This window comes from Drosophila novamexicana, unplaced genomic scaffold, assembly GCF_003285875.2.
Source record: "Drosophila novamexicana strain 15010-1031.04,08,12 unplaced genomic scaffold, DnovRS2.1 tig00004555-arrow-pilon, whole genome shotgun sequence".
NCBI classification, from domain to species: Eukaryota; Metazoa; Arthropoda; class Insecta; order Diptera; family Drosophilidae; genus Drosophila; species Drosophila novamexicana.
In genome coordinates, this window is record NW_020825052.1 from 3,721,884 (window position 1) to 3,741,572 (window position 19,689).

Consider the following 19,689-nt stretch of genomic DNA (forward strand, 5'->3'; position numbering starts at 1 on the left):
TGTAGGTACGTATGGTATATGGACATGTCAGAACGGTACAAAAAGTTAGTCAAGTGACAATTTGGCTAACCTCTGATTACGCCGCAAAATACATAAATGCTTGAATGTTTCACTACTTACATATATAATTCATACAAATACATAAATACAATATAATTAAGTAGCTCACCGCCTGTAGCGCACTCGGTGCAACAAAAACGCCCGAAACTTTCCCGGAACTCACTTTGCTTCCGCTTGGCGCTAAAGCAACATGTGTGCACCAGTCCCAGTTTGTGTGTGTGTGTGCATGTGTGTGTGTTTATATGTGTCAATGTTGCATGCGTGTTGCCGGCGCATCCCCTGTTGATCAGCTTCAATTTCATTCATAAAATGTTCAGCTGGTATGAATTAATGTACAAATCTTATTTGAGATGGTTGCACAATCGCTCTAGCTAAAAGCTTTATATGCATATAGCATAAAACACATATTTCATGTCTTTTTTAATATTTATATATTTTTACCACAAAAAGCCGTTTATTTTTGTTTGATTTAAGCGTTTTGCGCCATTATTCAGCTGTTCGATAAATACTGTGCTTCCAGTGTTAGTAAACGTATTCGATTATTTTGCTCATGTTACTCTCGCGCTTGTAGTTAAAAATCGTAGCAAGAAATTAAAATGTTTTGAAATCAAAAATAGTCACTCTTTTTAAATGCACGGATTATCATTGATACATCTATAACCCTTAAATTATGAAAGTTCGGCACATGGCAAGGCAACACTCGTCAGTCAATTGTATTAACAGCATACTATGCTGTGAGCATTCTCTCTCTTTGCTCTCTTGTTGAATCGTCGTATTCTTCTTCTTTTGTGTGCCTGTTATTCGTCGTCGCTCATTATCGTTTCATTTCTCGTTGCGGACGGTTGTGCGTCGCTGCGCGCGGGAGTAATTTTGTTGCATTTTACTACTCTCTTCCACAAGTCGTAATCGGAATATTATTTAGCTCATTGCATTTTGAACATCTACTCGTAGTAGTTGTCGGCCTAATACAATATTGAATAGAAACTTACAAGTGATGTGGTCTGTATGCAAGTTTTTAATACACGAAAAGTGCTTAAAGCAACAATAAAGTGATGTTAAAAGCATTTATATACAAAAATCAGCAAAAAAAATCTCATACAAAACGCATACGTTGTATTCCGTCGGTTGCGGTAGAACGAAATCGAGTTATTTTCATTTACAATTCTTATCTAAATGCAACACTGTGAACCAACACCAACATAATGCTGTTAAAAAAGAAGCGATATATGTGTGAAGAGCAGGACGACGCTATTGACATCGTTGCTGTTGTCGAGGCAAGCAACAACAGAAACACCAACGCGAACAACAACAGCAGCAGTAGTTATGGATCCAACATGGCTGAAACACGCGAAGTCCGAATTGAAGAGCAATTAAAAGTGAAAATTGGTATGTAAACCTGTGCAAATCAATGAAAACACAAAACCAACTACTAAATGAAACCCGTCTGCGCACCAACTAACAATAATTTATACGCGTACGTTAGTTTTTCTATGCGAAAAGTGTATTGGAATGCGAGCGCGTCGTCAAGAGGCGCCCAAGCAAACGTGAAACAGAAAATAAAATTAAAACGTTTTTGAAAGAAAAGCGTGCAGCGAACAAAATAATGAATTAGTGATTATAGTAATTAGCAAAATGCAATTAAATGATGTTTAACATTAACAAAATACAGTATAAAATGCTACTTTTTGGCTGAAAATGCATTATTGTGTGTGAGTGTGAGGCAACAGCGTGCGGTGCTGTTTTCGCGCTTGCCATAGCCGCATCGTGCCATCTCGCTCTTGCGACAGTCGCGCGTGTTTTTTTTTCGATGCAGCAAGCAACAAACCAACATTTAACATTGTTGTTGTTGCTGCTGGCAAAGCCAACACGAAGCTAGTTCCGCTGGCTGTTTTGTCGACCAGCCGACACCGTTGCCTGGCTGAATGTTACGGCATCGCCCCCGCTGCCGCATGCAGTTGCCCCTTTTTGTGAATGAATTTCGCTTATGTTTGTGTGTGAGTGACGACGCTTCAGCTTCAGCGCATGTGCCAACACACTTACACAGACTCACACGCATACATACACATACATGTGCACATTGAGCGATGTGTGGGTTTTTTCATGAATGGAATTCGAATTCGGTGTACTTTTCTCTGTCGCTGCCGCCTACCAAACACACACACGTGCATACATATGCCGTCTCACCAACACAGACGCAAATTAGATGTTTTATGAATGATTATCAAGAGCAGCTGAATTGCGATGTACGATGCTGATAACCTCGATTTTTCTGTTTTTATTGCACGTCCTACTGTCGATAACAACAAAGTTTCTTCACATCGATTAATGTGTGTGCCAATATCAAAAAAGGTCAACGTCGCCGCATGCTCATGAATGGGCGCCCCTCGCACCTATGCCTGACGTTCGTTCTCTCTCTCGCTCCCTCTCATTCATTTGGTCCCTGTCTGCTCATAACTGTAACCAACAAAGCATCTGCGACTAGAGAGGCGACAGATTCTTATTCTCGAGCTTTTGTTGCGGTTATTTTGTGTACTTGACTGGTTTTACATTTCCTGTATCGCCTTTTTTGTCGCTTTTGGTTTCTTCGTCGTGTGAGAAGAGAATTATGAAAGCAACAAAAAAAAAAACAACCACAGCCAAAACGTGTGTCACAAGCAACTTCGAACGAAAAGGGTTACTTCTATTAATGCGTGAGTGTGTGCGTGTGTGTGTGATGGCCTCATTTGCCTGCCGTCGTCGTCCGATCGCATTTCACACCTGCACGGGCCCCAACGCTCTGCAAATAAACATATCTTGATACACATTTGGTTTTTTACCTCTTTTCCATATTACTTATGCCCCAACACAGATGGGGCTCTACCCAGGGCCTGCTTCGCGTTTTCATTTTCCGCCCAAACAAATTCAATCTTTGCGTCGTCGTTCATAAGCAGCTTTTGCTACGCTTCTCTGTCTCTCCTTTGCCCTTAGGCCCATAAATTATATGCAAAGCTGCTGCAGCAGCAACAAAAACAACAACAACAGCAAACACTGTAGCAGCTTTTGATTTCCGTTTCCCATCACATGAATTTCCTTTCTTTCGTGTGTGTGTGTGCGGTTTCGGTTTGGGTTCTTTGCGTTAAAACTTTTGCTTTTTGCGTTTGCTTTGCTCCCCTTTCGCAAGTCGTTGCTGTTGTTGTTATTGCTGCTGCTTTTTTTTTGCACGCTTCAATTGTTTTCGCATGCGCTCGCTTCTTTGTCGGCTGGAACATCTTGCTTTCTGTCCTGCCAGCCGCTTCCTTTCGTAAGCAGCACAAACTCAGCTGTCTTTTAGCACGCATTTGTTTTTATGCTTCCTCAGCAGCTTTTGTGCCGTTTCTTTGATTCTTTTTGCATTTTTAAAAGGTGGCGGTTGACATTTTTGATGAGGTCTTTGAGTTTTATCGTTTTTGTACGAAAGAAATTTAACTAAAATAGTAGAGCAACAATTTCTATACCCTTTGCGGATACGATAAGAAACCAGCTTTATAAACATTGTTGTCCTAGCATCAAACTTATCCAGATCAAACTTACCTCTTGTGCTGCCCACATTCCAAATTGAAATTTATTCATTATTATTATTACAGGGTATTTATTTTGAGTTAACTGATTAACAAAATAGAAAATTATAAAAAATTAAAAATTCATTCACATATAAATAGAATTTTACACCATAGGGAAATGCACAGTCATGTCATGACAAATGAGTTCTGAAAACCTTAGCATATTTACCTATTGCATGCGCAAGCTTGACGTTCCTTTCGTTTCTCCTATCCATTCCATTCTTCGGTTTTTGCAGTGTGCCCGTTTGTCTGGGTCTGTCTGTGCATATTTTTCTCAAGTTTCATATTTCCACTTCATTATGCTTTGCATGCTTAATAATAATACTTCCACTTCGTGCTCAGTTTCAATTACACAAAGTTTCGCTTTTGTTGTTGGAGCTTTCCATTTTGTTGGCTGTTGCGATTTCTACACACCAACAGCACTGACCGAAATTGGCGTAATACTTTTCCACTTAATTAAAATGTTTAGCGCACAACCTAAATTTCGTTTTCCATGCGAAGCGAAACCCCCCGCCCCGCCGCCGATGCCCCTGAAACATTTGGGGCCCCGCCCATGAATAGTTACCCGCATTGAGAAATAGTTGCAACTTGTCGCCAGTAGAGGGCGTACTCCATACCCCCCGTGACTCATGACTGACTCATCGAATGGATGCTAGCGCCGACCCAGACGCAAGACAAGCTATGCAATTTATGCTGAAATATTGATGACAATTTACATGACGCGACGCCCGCCCGGCTGACAACTCAGTTTGTTGTGTTTCTGTTGTTGGTGGAAAGGGTTGCGAGTGGGTTGACATGGGCCACACACGCACTCGATTCCGCTGAACTTGAAAACTCTAACAAGTAGCTGACAGTTGTTCTATGTGCTTGTAACAGGCATAAATGAGCACACATTGCTCTGCGTGTGTATGAGTTTGTGTGTGTGTTTGTGTACAACAAGAAATAGTTTTGCCTAAAAAGGCAATTAATTAAAAGCCGGTTGTGTTGTTGCTTTTGCTTTTGCTATTGGGGCCTGGCCAACAAATCCCAAACTGGTTGCCAACCACTGAGGACTGTCCGAATGCCTGGGACTATTCTAGTCTCTTTTTTTTGTGATCTGTGTTGATCTTCGCTGCTTTGTTGACAATTAGTCTGCCTTGTCGTTTGTCGTGTTCCTTTTGTCTTTGTCGGTTGCTTTATTTACTTCTTTTTTTTTTTTTTAATAATTTTTCTAATACATATTTTTCTTTATACGCCACGTTTGCTTGTTACTTGGCTAAAGAACAATTAAAATGACATCGTTTCCTTTGAAGAGCTCTTCTTTGTGCTAAGTCGCTTTTAAATTACAATCTAAGTGTTATCTGGAGGTTTATCTACTGTTTAACTGGCTCTTAAGGCAAGTTTATCCTTGGATTGAATTATCTCTTTATGTAAAAATGTGTGTCCTGTTTCTATAGTTACTTAATGTGCAGCACAGACATTCATTTAGAGAAATCCACCTGCAACTGTGGAAAATTGGTGGAAAACGGTTGTATGAAACTTTGTTGTTTCTTATTCGATCGGATTCCATCTCATTCTCAAAGCTCTTTTTGAAAATTCATTTGCGACGTGCTTCCCATTACTCGAAAAATGCTTTGTCCGGGCATAGCCGGGTAATACGCGCTAGCTTAAAATGGTTTAAATATCAACTTCAGCAATAATTAATTGCAATTCTTCAGTACGTAAGGCATTTAGATTGGGCATTTGCTTTAGGTTAACTTTATTTTAAAAGGAAGGTAAACGTTAGCTAAGCTCTTGGAATTGTTCATTTGAGGTGTGCATTTGTTGTTGTTGTTGTTGTACTTGTACTTCCAAAGAACAACAATTGCATGTAATTAGCGCGTTACTAAAATACTTTTTATTCAGGTCGCCTTGAAGCGGCCTCACAAATGGACTTTTGTGGCAATGTTGTTTGACTTGTTGCTGCTGCTGCTGCTGCCGAGGCAGTTGGCTGCTGCGTTGATTAACTGCAGCAGTTGACACCGTCATCGAGTTGAGGACGCAGCTCATCATCGTCGTCATCTTCGAGATGCGCTTGCAGCGGATGATTAACATTTCTCTTATACTTTCTTGCCCAGCAATAATAATCAGGCAGAGTACACAGAGAGTTTGCCCTCCCCCTGCCGGACACTGTCTTTTATGACTTAACGCTTGACCTCGCCTCGCGTCACTTTGATGTGTGTTGACTTTGCTTGGGGTCAGCCGTGGGTTGATTGTCTGTCAGCTCCCCGCTGCACCCGATGCCACAAGGCTTTGAACTTCACGCTGTGATGGCACTTCTTTGGGGGGTTTACTCTTTATTTTTTTAATGGCTCCGACATTAAAAAACAGAAGTTAACTCGTGTAATTTGTAATAAAAACTCTCAAGTTGTTCCCTTCTTACGTTTAGAGAACTTAACATAAATAATTGTTATGCAATTATTTATGCTTGCCTGAGTTGAGTGTCGTTTTTTGTGTGGACTGAAGACCCGAAAGGTAAACCGTGTCGGAAATGTCAAGCGGGCTTATTAAATCTTCAGTTGGGGACATACAATCTATTTGAGTGATTCTAATGGGTGTGTGATTAGCTTCTTTTTTCGGTTAAAAGAGTTACACAAATATTCTCCATGTTCCATGTAATGAGTAGACTTAAAAGTAAGTTAAACTCGTAATGCTTATGAATATTTCTATTTGAAATTGTATGCTGCTTATTGTAACTCTCGGTTATATAAGATATAAAAGCCGTAAGCCCACACACGGCAATTGTTGTTGGTTTGAGCGCTTGTCGAATTGTATTGTGGGCGTTTTTACACAGAAGTTTATTTGTAATTATATTTAATATACAAACTTGGCGACAAAGCAGCTTTTGGTCGTTGTTATTGTGAATTTAGAGGTTTGCCAAAGTTAACTGGCGTCTATTTTTGGTCACATCCAGAGACCTCGTCGCGCTGCTTTAGATGCGAGTCGTGTGTCGTTGTCGTCGTCGTCGTTGTCGTCAAGTTGGTGACAAAGTCAGTGACTTGACGGATTGCCAGCCATGGTTAATTGAAGGTTAATGGCGCCAAAAATGAGCATCGCACTACTTGGCATGCCACATGAGACCTGTCATAATAATACATTTATAATTAGTTAAAGTTGCACTGAAAACTCAAAGAAAAACAGCACGCACATCACAAACAACTGTAGCTGCTGCTGCATAAATAAAGCACAGCTGAAGTACTCGAATATAAAACCAACCGCAGCAACCACAAGATACAACTGGCAGGCAACCGGCAGTGACAAGGCACAAAAGCGGTTACTCATTGCCGTATATTGATTATTGAGGCGCTGACAATAGCCCAGGCCAGACATGAAATTGATAACCAAAACAAGAATGATATACGGAATAAGAAAAGATAAGAAATTCTATCAGGCCCAGCACACACACTCGCACACACACACAAACACACACCTCTAAAAGAACCAAAGTATCCGCAGATGATTTTCTAAAATAATAATGAAATATATACCATAACTATGCTATCAAGAATGCTTGACTTGAGCCGAAAAGGCAGTATATATTAGAACTGGAACAACTTGAAAATATGTTAACTAAGTTAAAGAGTTCTTGTGATCTTGCCAAGTATTTTAATTTGACAATGAATGTGTAACGAAGGAGGCATTTCCTATAAAGGATGTCTCTTTCTATGCAAACTGATCTTGCAGTCTTGAGGCTATTGTCATGATTTTTATTTCGTGGGTTCATCCTTTTGTTATTTTAGTTTTTTTCGTTTCAAAATATCTCTTTCAAACATGAGATTTGCAAGCATGCTTTTAATATATATATCAAACAGTTCTAAAGTATTTCCAGAAATACCTATTACAGACAAGCCTGCGACAAGGTAATAATCTTGTTTCGCCCAAGCTAAGCTGCAGTATAATGGTGTTAAGACCCTTAAGATCGTAAGGTCTTACCAGATTGTTTTCTTTGTCAGTTAAAAAAGGTTGAGATCTTTTTTAGTTAGGGTTGAATTCTGTGAAGCATTTGCCGCTCTCTTCTACAAACCCTTACCGTCTGCCTGGGATGGATAGAGAGGTTTGCCATAGCTGGCAGTAAGATGCCTTGTCAGGGCCCGGCTGCAAGCGTAGCAAGCGAAACAAAGTACCTGATAAAAGCAACGCCAAAGAACGATCGATTGGATGACGCTAATGAAAAGCTATAAACACGCGAGCAGAAGCCAAACAACAGACAAACAGGCAGTCAGGCAGGCCGGCAGGCAGGCGAGAAGATGAGCATGTGGATGAGAAACGTAATCAGACCGGAAATCGATCGGCACGTACAGCGGCAACAGGCAGAGGCGCAACAGATGGGAAGAGACGCAAACGCAGTCATGGAGCAGAGTGTGGACGGACTGCGACGAGGAGTCGGGCGGGATTGTTTTGCTGTAAATGATTAAAATGTGGCGCATTTCTTCGATACTTGCAAGTGCATCAAATGAAAATGACATTGCATTCGGTAAACTGGATTGCTCGCTAACTAACCAGTTACTTCCTTTGGGCCCAATTATATTGGAGGGGCAACCCTTTTTATGTGCTCTACAATTTGACCAAAAGGAAGTGGTTAACGGAAAAAGGAAGTTGTTCGCCAGGCAAATAAATGCAGCTGAAGTGTGCAATGATATTGTAAATGAGTTGCAAAGAATTAACAAGAAGTTGGCAACACACACGCACACACACACATAGCTACATATAGATACACACCTTCATCTGAGGGCGTACACCTTTGGCTCAAATCTGCATAAAGTGCAAGTAATCTTTGCTCGACAGGAAGCTGACGTTTAGACAAACGGCCAGAGACCCAGACATCAACATCATCATCGTCATCACCACGTCGACGTCGTTGGTCTGTCTGTAAATCTCTCATCCGCTGACGCGGCAGCGCGAACAATATATATATCTATATATATATATATATTCACAAACAAACATACAGACGCGAGAGAATTTATCTCTATTTCCGTTTCTTTTGCATAAAAGTTTCGCTGCCTTTTTCCCTTGCAAAGGGTATTACAGCTTTTCTATCCCAGCCATTATACGATTGTATACCTTTTATTTTGCATCAATTAGTGCAAAGGTGAAAGACTCCCTTTCCAAAAATCTTTTCAATATTGGAATACTCTACAGATAAGCTGATTTTATGAGTACAAAACGTGTTCTTTTCTCCTAAGTATGCGAGCTTAGTATTTGAATGCTTAAATATGTATCTAATATATGATCTGAATCTTATCAATATCAGGCAACTTTAATCTCTTTGCTCTACTATTCTTTTGACTTGTTTTTTTAATATCTTTCATATGAGAAATTTAAGCATTGTCAGGGTATTTAATCTTCGGCATGCCAGAGACAGCTGTTCTTTCCTGTTTTTCTTGGTTTTTTAGAATTTTGTAGACTGCGCCACCTCCGCATGCTCCGAAGCACAGATCCCCCCCTCACATTGACTTATTTTTCTTCTGCCCCGAGTATTTCTCTTCGTTTTTTCTTCTTCAGTGCTCTTGAAGTAATCGCCTCATTAATTCGCGGGCGTTTCATGCTGCACTGAATCAATTTGCATATTGTGCAAAAAAAAAAAAAAGAAAAGAAAAACAGAAAATGGAAAACACACGGGCGGACAGGCAAGCAGGAAAAGCGCAGAAGAGATGTTGGCGGCATAAAAATGAAATCTACTTACAAGGTCTTTAAATTTAATTTTCCTTTGCCATTTCGGGAACCTGGAAATTGAAAACATTTAATGAGTCTGTTGAAACACGAGGCCTAAAAGGCGGGCGGGCCTTTTTTTCTTACATCCATCCATATCCATCCACATCTATCTATAGACACACTTTATTCTCTTGCGGCACGAATCGTGTCGTAATTTTCTGTGTGCCTGCCTGAATGACATTGACTGGCACACTCCATGGGCAAATGTCAAAGTTGTTTTTGTTTTTGTTTTTTTTTTTTCGGTTTTAGGGGGGGCTCACTGTGCTCTGATTTGATGTGTGGCTGGCCTTAGAAGTTGCCACATGGTATACGCATAAGGGCAGCTATTATTAGATCCCCATCCCCATCAGCGGAACAAGTTGAGGAAAAGCTAAAAGAGATATCGCCCTAATCGTATAAGCTGATTGAAATTCAAATACTAGACATCATTAACTTGAGCACTTTTTGAGTCTTGTTATCAATACGCAATTTCACTTTCAATTATCTCATTAATTTTCAAATTTATTGGGCAATTCAGGAGCTGCATTTGCTTAAGTGGCAGAAGAGGAACACAAAGTATATCTATATATATTATTATATGCATACGATTGCGTATCAAAAAGATGAAAGTACAGAATTCTACGACACGACTCTTTAGAAGGGGTCTTATACGAAAACTATGTCCCACCTATTTGTCATATTGCTCAGCTGAAATGTCTAGAGATGAGCAGTAATGCATTTTATTTTGAGCCGCTCAGCTCTATTATATAGTGATTCGATCCGAGAGACCTATGCGAAGTCTCTCCTGAGAGATAAGCATATAAACAGAAAGACAGGCACATCTATATCGGAAATTCAAGCAATAAAGATAGATAACGTTATTTAGAAATATAATATTAATACCAGGAAAAACATGGCGATAATTGTCTAATCTGTCGGAATTCAACGATTTAACTTCCGCTTGACTTTATAACCATTTTCCAAACCCTCAATTCCTATGTAAAATGATATGAACCGTAAACCGTTTGAAGGGAGCTTCCATCGTACGGTTGATTTCGCAATTAAATTGCGGAATCGCTATAGATTCCTTAGAAATTCGTTATCTGCTTAACGCGATGCCATGTGCAACAAATAGACCCTGCCGTGCCCCAGATAATTGGGAATAAAACCCAAATCGAATATGTCATGTGCTAACGCCACGCAATATTAGAAATAGAAATAAAGCAAAAGGAAAAGAAAAAAATTTCACTCGTATAAATGAATTTAGTATAAATAAAGCGGGCGGCGGCGGGGACGTGGACTGTGGAATTCCCTCAACCAACAAAAACAGTTGCGAAAAAAAATGTGAAAAAGACAGCGGCAGCGCGCGATGCCAATTCATGAATCATGAATGAATGAAATTGACTGTCTGTCGCGGTCAGGAGAGCAAGCCAGAGAGAGAAAGAGAGAGTGTGTGTGATAGTGAGAGGAAGAGGGATAGCAATCGAGCGAGCAAGCGACATGAATAGTATGAAGGAGCAGGGGTAAGCGGGGGAGCAAAGAGAGCAAAGCACTTTTGATTTTTGTCATTTGATTTGTATTTTATTTCGTTTCATTTTGTTGTTGCTGCTTTCGTTTCTGTTTTTGCATATAAAATGTGCCTCTTGTTTTTCTTGTAGCTTTTACGTAGCCGCTTCCATTCATAAAAAGAAACACGGAATGCGATGACGAAAACAAACAACAACAACAACAACGTTGTCGGCTTCGTCGTCTTTTGTTATCAATCGTATTTGTTGGGGTGTTTTTTTTTTTTTTTTTAATATTATTTTTCTTACGACAACAAAGTGAGAGCAGGGCAGGCGACAGCAGCAAAGCGAGCCGAGCGTAAAAGCAGCGTTATTTATTCACAAATACACAAGCACGAACAGCAGGCAAATATATGTATATGTATGTATGTGTGTATGTACATGCGTAACCCAATTGATTGCCTTACCAAAGACACACGCACACATTACAGTAGTTTACCTAGCCCAAGCCAAGCAGCTGTGTCAATAGGAAGGCCGAAAAGCCACCTTCTCCACTCGCTATTAAAAAGCCAGAAGAGGCGCGCATAACACAATATTTTGCGCATTTGCCTTTGCATGCCTACATGACGCCCGGCACGCACACACATGCACAAATGAATACGCATTATATTTCCGCTCGACTGCGGCTGCCTGCTGCTAATTTTGAATGCCCTGCTCGCAAAGTAAAAGAGAAGAGTATATTGGTTTAATGCCTGGCCTGGCCTGACCTACAAATAAATATATGATATTAAGCAAATGAATAGATTGGAAGTCTGTTCCTTGAGTTTTGTCTTAAAGCCAACAACGTCAAGTCTAGACTTTTCAACTAATTTGTACAATGCAAAAGCAGGGTATTGTGCAGTCGAGTGCATAATTCTTAGTTGTTTTTCATTGAGCAAACGTTGCCACTGCCTCCCCGCTGGTCATTGCCTGATTAACTTGCTTTATCAAGGCAACAGCCGCGTACTGTTATTATTAACTTTTAACACTCGAAACAGGGACACGCCGTCTAGTCAGGCGCCGGCCATTGTTGTTGCTGCTGTGGCTGCCACCAGGTGGGGCTGCGCATCGATAATGCAATTTATCGGCGCACAGGAAGTCACGTTGGTGTCGGTCTGCCCTTTGGCGGCATCAAAGGGAGCCGACGAAACGCTGAAATATGATTTGCTGAATAAATAAATTTAAGCACATCGAGTTCGTTGAGTGTATGCATAATTAAGCAAGTACATCTAAGAGCGAATCAGATTTTGCACGTTCTGCAGGTGTCACGTTTATCAAGGTCAAGTTATCGATCGTGAACTTATCGATATACGATTTCTCAAAACTTATATATGTCGATAGCAGCATAGGAATCAGAGAAGAAGTTAATTCAGTTCGCGGTTCGAACCAACTCGCTGGTTCAAGTTATTTGCAGCCTTGCCTTACAAAAATTTAGTTACATTTTCACTTACGTTCCTCTAATTAATGATTACTACTTAATTTTAGGTGAAGCAAAAAACCTGAGCAGTCGGAATGCGGCGAACACAAGCTGCAGCACGCAGGGCACAAGAGATGTGTACTGCACCATTGCCTTGGATCAGGAGGAGATATGCCGGACGCCCATCAGTGAACGCACCCTGTCGCCGTTTTTTGGCGAGGAATATCAGTTCAAAATACCGCGTCGCTTTCGCTATCTGTCCGTCTATGTGTGGGACCGGGACATGAAGCAGGACAAGCCAATTGGCAAAATAGCGATCAAGCGCGAAGAGCTGCACAAATACAATCACAAGGATCATTGGTTCTCGCTGCGGCCCGTCGACTCCGACTCTGAGGTGCAGGGCATGGTGCACATCCAGGTGGCCTTCGAGGAGGTGCCACAGCTGCTAGAGAGCATCGAGCATGTCCAGCACGCGCTGCAGCATCATCCACATCATCAGCGTGCTCATCTGAATGACTACAAGGAGAACAACGAATTGAGCAACATCCAGCGAACCGCTGCAGCTGCTGCCAGTGGCAACTCGGCGGGCATGACACTGAAGAATCGCGCGGCAGGTCTGTTTGGGCATGTGCATCACCAGCAGCAGCAACAGCAGCAGGCGCAACTGGCCGCATCCTCCACGGACCAGCTGGCCAATTGGAAGAATGTGCATGCTCGTAATGTGCGCGTGGCGATTCGTGTGCCTGCCTGTGTGGATCTGGCCAAGAAGCAGGGCACCTGCGATCCGTTTGTCATCTGCACGGCCTACTACAGCAACAAGCAGGTCATCACGAAACGCACCAAGCAGCGCAAAAAGACTGTCGATCCCGAGTTCGATGAGGTTATGTACTTCGATCTCTCCATTGACTCCGAGGCGGGCAGCACGGGCACAACGAACAGCAACAAATCCGCTGCGTCGCTTGAATCGTCAGCGAATAAAGCATACGCGATTTATCCGCTGGGTGGCGCTGATCTCTGTGAGATTGCCGTGACGCTCTGGCATGATGCACACGGCGCCATGGCGGACAAGGTGTTCCTGGGCGAGGTGCGTCTGCCCATGCTGAACAAGCAACAACAGCAGGCAGTGCAGCCAGCTGCCTGGTATTACCTGCAACCGCGCACCACAGCCCACAGTTGCCGCTCGTTGAATGCGACGCCCCGGTCCTGCGCCACGCCACCTGGTACGCGACTCAGCGTTGACTCAACAATTGGATCGTTGCGTCTGAATCTTAACTACACGGCAGATCATGTATTCCCGCTTGCCACCTATGATGATTTGCTGAATTTACTCCTGGAGTCGGTGGATCAGCGGCCCATTACCTTATCCTCTGTTTACATCCTGGGCGAACTGGTGTCGGGAAAAACGGAGGTGGCCCAGCCTCTGGTACGTCTCTTTACGCACACGGAACGTATTGCGCCGATTATCAAGGCGCTGGCTGATCATGAGATCTCCAATCTGACGGATCCCACGACCATTTTCCGTGGCAACACCCTCGTCTCCAAGATGATGGATGAGGCCATGCGGCTGTCGGGTCTACACTATCTGCACCAGACGCTACGTCCGGTACTTTCGCAAATTGTCGCCGAGAAGAAGCCCTGCGAAATTGATCCCAGCAAGGTGAAGGATCGCTCGGCCGTCGACACAAATCTGCACAATCTCAAGGATTATGTGGAGCGCGTTTTCGAGGCTATCACCAAGAGTGCGGAGCGCTGTCCCAAGGTCCTATGTCAGATCTTTCACGATCTACGCGAGTGCGCGGGCAAACACTTTCCGCGTAATCGCGAGGTGCGCTACTCGGTGGTCTCTGGTTTCATATTCCTCCGATTCTTTGCGCCCGCCATACTGGGTCCCAAGCTCTTCGACCTGACCACGGAGCGACTGGTAAGCAGTGTTATATCCCAAACAACGTAATCCATTAACATTTATATCCTTCTCCATTTGCAGGATGCCCAAACGAATCGAACGCTGACGCTAATCTCTAAGACGATACAATCGTTGGGCAACTTGGTCAGTTCGCGTTCCTCGCAGCAGCCCTGCAAGGAGGAGTACACCGGCGAGTTGTACAAGAAGTTCTGCACGGAGAAGCATGTGGATGCAGTTAAGCACTTTCTCGAGGTCATCTCCACGCCGAATGCCTGTGAGACGCCCAGCAAGCAGCTGCAAGCGCTGCCGCGATTGCCACTGGAACCAGTATTACTAAAGGAGGGGTAAGTTGGGCTTTTTTTTCTATTTTGAATTGTGTCAGATCTTCTATCAGTTGGTTTGGAAAACGATTGATAACGGTTGATTAAAATCGATAACATGATAACGGCCTATCGATAGTTTTTCATACTTGCCATCTCGCTCCCAAATTTTGTATACACTACATTTGGTTGATTACGCTTTATTTTATTCTAATACCAAAACTTTCTTTGTCTTTCTCTTCTTTTACGCGCGTGCTGCTTTATAAAAATAAAAATAAAAAATCAAATAAAACAACAACAACAATCCATATCATCACATCACGCCCAACAAACTCCCATCACACATCCACAACATACACACGCACACGCACACACACACACACACATCTAAATCATTTGCACATACAAATATAATACTAACGTCTAGCGAGGGGTAAGAGAAAATTTGCTTTTAATTTTGGTACTCTTTTATAGTTAGTTTGTTTAGTTGTTTGTTTGTTACTTTTGAATTGCAAACAATATTAAAAGCATTAAATGCATAACATTTGCTCATTTGTTTTCGTTCTCTTTCTTTCTTTGCTATGTGTGTCTCTCCCCTTGCTCTCTCTGTCTCTGTCTCTCCCCCCAAACTGGGCGCACAGCATGATGACCAAATATCCGACATGCCGCAAACGCTTTGGACGCCAATTTAAGCAACGTTACTTTCGCCTGACAACGCACTCGCTAAGCTATGCCAAGTCGAAGGGCAAACAACCCATCTGTGATATACCGCTTGAGGAAATCGGAAGCGTCGAGCAATTGAAAGACAAAAGCTTCAAAATGCAAAACTGCTTCAAGGTGAGTTACAACCAAAGATCACAATCTATCGATAAGTCTGGTACTGGCCTGGTGTGGTTGTTTAGTAAGTGGAACAGCATACCAAGCATTTATAATCTAAATAGAACAGACACGCCGCCTAGTTTCCAATAGAAAAAAAAATGGAGGGAAACACTCATACATATACAGGTACAAGGTACATACATATACACATACATGCTAGCTTAACAGATCTGTTAATTCGAATAATTCGTACATACTCTGTATGCCTTGCCAGAATATGCACGGCTTAGTCACATCTCTGCTCGCAGCTAATATACCCATTCAAGCGCACATTTTAAATGTCAATACATAATACCGGAAATTGACAAGTTTAAAAATGCATTTTCATAAATAAATTAGGCGCACGCAGCCCACACAGTTCGTTCCATTCCACATGCAAATGAATTGAGTGCATGTGCATGTGTATGTGTGCGTCTGCTCGGTTTTCACATGCATGACAAATGTACCAAAACAGGTACTTTTCAATGGTACACTGGACATTTTTGCGGCAAAAGGGTAATTTTCCTCTTTTCCGAAATAAAAGTATGTTCGTCTTGGTATTAAATATCCCGTTAAGCAATTATCTTAAATTTTTTGTGATTTACGTTTTCCAAATAATTTTCTTTTAAGTTTTGGTAAAAAATATTTAAATTGGCAACTGTTGTTAGTAGGTTGTTTCAGGTATCGATACCTAAAGTGCGTCGCAATGGATAATGCGATTTAACTTTGCTGCTCGTCTACTTTCAGTGGAAACAAAATTAGCTGTAATTGCAAAAAGGGCAGCATAAACTTTCACTTACGAATTGTATTTCCATCTAGACGCGTTGCGTCTATGCAAACGACAAGATTGCAATTAAAAATAATTAACATTATTATGAAAATGAGTTGGCAACGCTGTTCCAGCTGTGCTGGTAACTGTAGTTTCCAACTAAACCAACCATTGTTATTCTGCTTCATTTCTGTTTTGCGACGACAAAAAGGGAAATTTCAAAACCTTTAAAGAAGTCGCGCGTCAAAGCAAAGAATTCGGTTACGTTGGAGGCACGCGTGGGATTTTTGCCCGTGTGAAACGTCGTTTGCGGCGGTTTCACTGTGCGCGCAATTGTTGGGCAAATGTTTATTTTATAGGCTGAAAGTGAAAAGAACGCAAATAATTTACACGGCTTTTTGTATTCATTCATTCCATTCGCAGATCGTGCACAAAGACCGCCCGCTTATTGTACAAACGACGAACTGCGTCGAGGAGCGCGAATGGTTCGACCTACTACACAAGATCTGCCTAATGAACTCCATCCGGATGCAATACTTTCATCCCTCAGCGTTTATCAGCGGCTTCTACAGCTGCTGCGGCCGCTCCGATGAGAATGCGCCCGGCTGCAAGAATGTCTCCGCCAAGGAAATGGACTACTTTCAAATGGATTTGGTAACCGCGCTCGATCCGGCTCTTGATTTGCAGCGCATACACACGCTCATCATGGCCAATATGAATCTGCTGGACGCGCTGCTCGACCCGCTCGCCTACCATCAGCACCTGCCCCTGCCCCTGCCACAGCACCAGCAACAACAGCAACAAAACAATCCGCTGGTGCCGCTGGCCAGCGCCCTGCAGCAGCAGTCGCCGCAGGCATTCGTAGAGTTCAAGAAGACCATCGAGAAGCTGCGGGACAAGGCCTACGCCATCGACAGGGATCATCGCGACTACAAGCAGGACATAACGCGGCAGCTGAAATACGGCAGTCGGCAGGCTCCAATCGGGGATGACAACTACTGGCACATGATGCGCGCCGCCGGCCAATTGAACTTGCAGCATCATCACCAACAGCAGCAGCAACAACAGCAGCAGCAACAACAACAATTGCAGCCCGTGCTGCCGCACATGCAACATGTGCGCGCTCTGCCGGCAACCACGAACAGCAGCAACAGCAACATGAATGTGAACGCCTACTTTATGCACAACTTGCAGCACCAGAATCAGCGACTGCAACTGCAGCAGCAGCAGCATCAACAGCACCAGCAGCAGCATCAGCAGCAGCAACAACAGCAATATCAGCAGCAGCAGCTGCGCAACCAGCGACACAATAATAATAACAACAACAACAACAATAGCTGCAGCAACGCCTCATCGTCCAGCCCATCGTCGACGGCATCAAGTGTTGTGGCAGCTCCACCCAGCAGCAGCGCTGCAAACCCCGCATCAGCTGTCGCTGTGGCAACAACAGCTGCCGTGCTGCCGAAGCCGGCGCCGCCGATTTATTAGCGTTCAAGACTATGCGTATTCGCCATACCCAGAGCGATCGTTCTGACGCGGTGAATGCGCATAACTGTTCTACTACTGCCCCCCACAAACACACTCCCACTCACACACACACACACTCACTTCCCCTCACACACACACACACACAAGTACTTCGAAACACTTCCAACAGCAACAGATGCGTGAAGCGTGTGCTAATTTTAAACTACTTTTTTTTTGTACGATTTAAAATATGTAGAGCTTAGATCTTTTAATTAACTATTTTTATACACATTTTTACGGGGTAACCGAGAAGCGAAATCTAAATGTTTAAGCCTATTTATTGTTCTCTTGTATTTAAACGACACACAAATTTTCTACGTTTATTTTGTGAACCCGAAATACCCAAACAAAGAAAAACTGATAACTATTTAAGCTGCTAAAATCTTAAAAACAAAAACAAAACTCCAAAATTGCTAAGAATTTTTAAAAGCTAACCTCGTAAGTTGTATTAAGCTCTAAAATATCTATTAATATATATATATATATCTAGATATATATATGTGTATATATATACGTATATATATCTATCTGAATGCATACGAGTAGTAGTGAAATAAACCGTTGTATATAGCTAAAAGTATGCTTAGGTCTAAACATACTTAAATTCTACACTACACATACATATATATATATATATATATATATATATATATATATGTAATACATAAACCAGTTATGCTAGGCGTAGACAAATTGCAACTATCTAAAGTAAATTAGATATTTAAGATTCGTCTAGGCGATACACACACACACACAAGAGCTAAGTGTGAGTGCTACTGTTATATACAAAAGCTGCACACTTATACGCTAGCATATGTACATTTGCATATACACACACACACGCATACACATATAGTTATATATTTAACTGTCATACAGCTACACGTATACTTACACATATGTATTTAAAGCTCTGGCACACAAACAAACAAACAAAACAAAACAAAAACCAAGCGTTGTTAAGAACAAATTTACTTCCATTTTACATACATACATAAATATTTATTGAATGCATTTAATTTCTCATGTTCAATTTAATAAGACACAAATGAAAAACAAAAAGTAAATTGTTAATGCAAAATTATGTTTGTTAGCTTATTAACTTACTTCCACCGATTTGTTTCCAAAGCTCTTCCAATATTGCATAATCGTTATATTTAATAATACATACAAAACACATACACATACATACATACCAACTTACATATTTTTTGTCAATTGCCATATTTAGTTTTGTTTTTTTTTTTTATATATTTGCATAAATGTCTTCCTCTTTGAAAACTTTTCGTTTTGTTGTTTATGCATTCCAATTTCTTTGTGCATTTCTTTGTTCTAATATTACATAATGTGCATCTACACATACAAAAAACATATATTGCACCTAAACAAAATTAAAACCAGAAAACATTTTTTTGTTGCTAAGAAATTCATTTAATTTTAGTATAATTTTATTACTTATATGTAGCCTAAGTTGTTGGTACAAAGAATCGAAAAGCATATTTTTTAGCGACAAAATAAACTTATCGCCAATGATTTTTGTTTTGTTTCTATTATTTTGTTTTATCTGGCTGCTTTTGATATAATTTCAATTTTTTTTACCTCATTCTCGTGCTTTAGGCAATTTTTGGCATCCAGTTGTGATATCTTATACGAAAAAGAAAACAAAATTATATAGATTAGACTCTCTTTAAGTGTGTGTTGGTTGATTGATGCGTATATTTGCAATACATTTATTGTACGTTAAAGCTGTTAAGTATTTATATATATTCGCATTGTGACAATTAACAGAGAAGCAATTTACAATTTTATTTCGAGAACTACAAAGCAAGCGTACTCGCATTAATATATATATACACATATTTTCTATTATGTTTGAAAATTCAATTTCACTCGATCACAATCCCAAGGATACAAAAACAAAAACGGAAACAAATGAATCCCTAACTTATAAGCCTGAAAGACAAATACTGACAAGTGTTGTGGTTGGTTTCAATGCCATGG

The 19,689-nt window shown here is 41.4% G+C and overlaps 1 protein-coding gene across 2 annotated transcripts; it reads left to right on the plus strand.

The window, feature by feature from the left end:
- Positions 1–745: 745 nt before the first annotated feature.
- LOC115770389 (GTPase-activating protein) lies at positions 746–18,897 on the plus strand. 2 transcript variants are annotated; one of them, XM_030715637.1, is made up of 6 exons: positions 746–1,446; positions 12,380–14,232; positions 14,296–14,558; positions 14,962–14,967; positions 15,176–15,371; positions 16,585–18,897. In XM_030715637.1, exons 1-6 carry the CDS (start codon positions 1,263–1,265, stop codon positions 17,647–17,649), a joined length of 3,567 nt encoding a protein of 1,188 aa, XP_030571497.1. In that variant the 5' UTR covers positions 746–1,262; the 3' UTR covers positions 17,650–18,897. The 2 variants fall into 2 exon arrangements, with proteins under 2 accessions (XP_030571497.1, XP_030571498.1); XM_030715638.1 differs by lacking the exon at positions 14,962–14,967 and having other exon boundaries at positions 747–1,446.
- Positions 18,898–19,689: the final 792 nt, after the last annotated feature.

Excerpts from the sequence above, each read along its gene's own strand:
- LOC115770389 (XM_030715637.1), top strand. The coding sequence starts at position 1,263 with ATGCTGTTAAAAAAGAAGCGATATATGTGTGAAGAGCAGGACGACGCT. Across the intron at positions 1,447-12,379 it reads GCAATTAAAAGTGAAAATTG|GTGAAGCAAAAAACCTGAGC; the intron begins GTATGTAAACCT and ends ACTTAATTTTAG. Across the intron at positions 14,233-14,295 it reads ACCTGACCACGGAGCGACTG|GATGCCCAAACGAATCGAAC; the intron begins GTAAGCAGTGTT and ends CTCCATTTGCAG.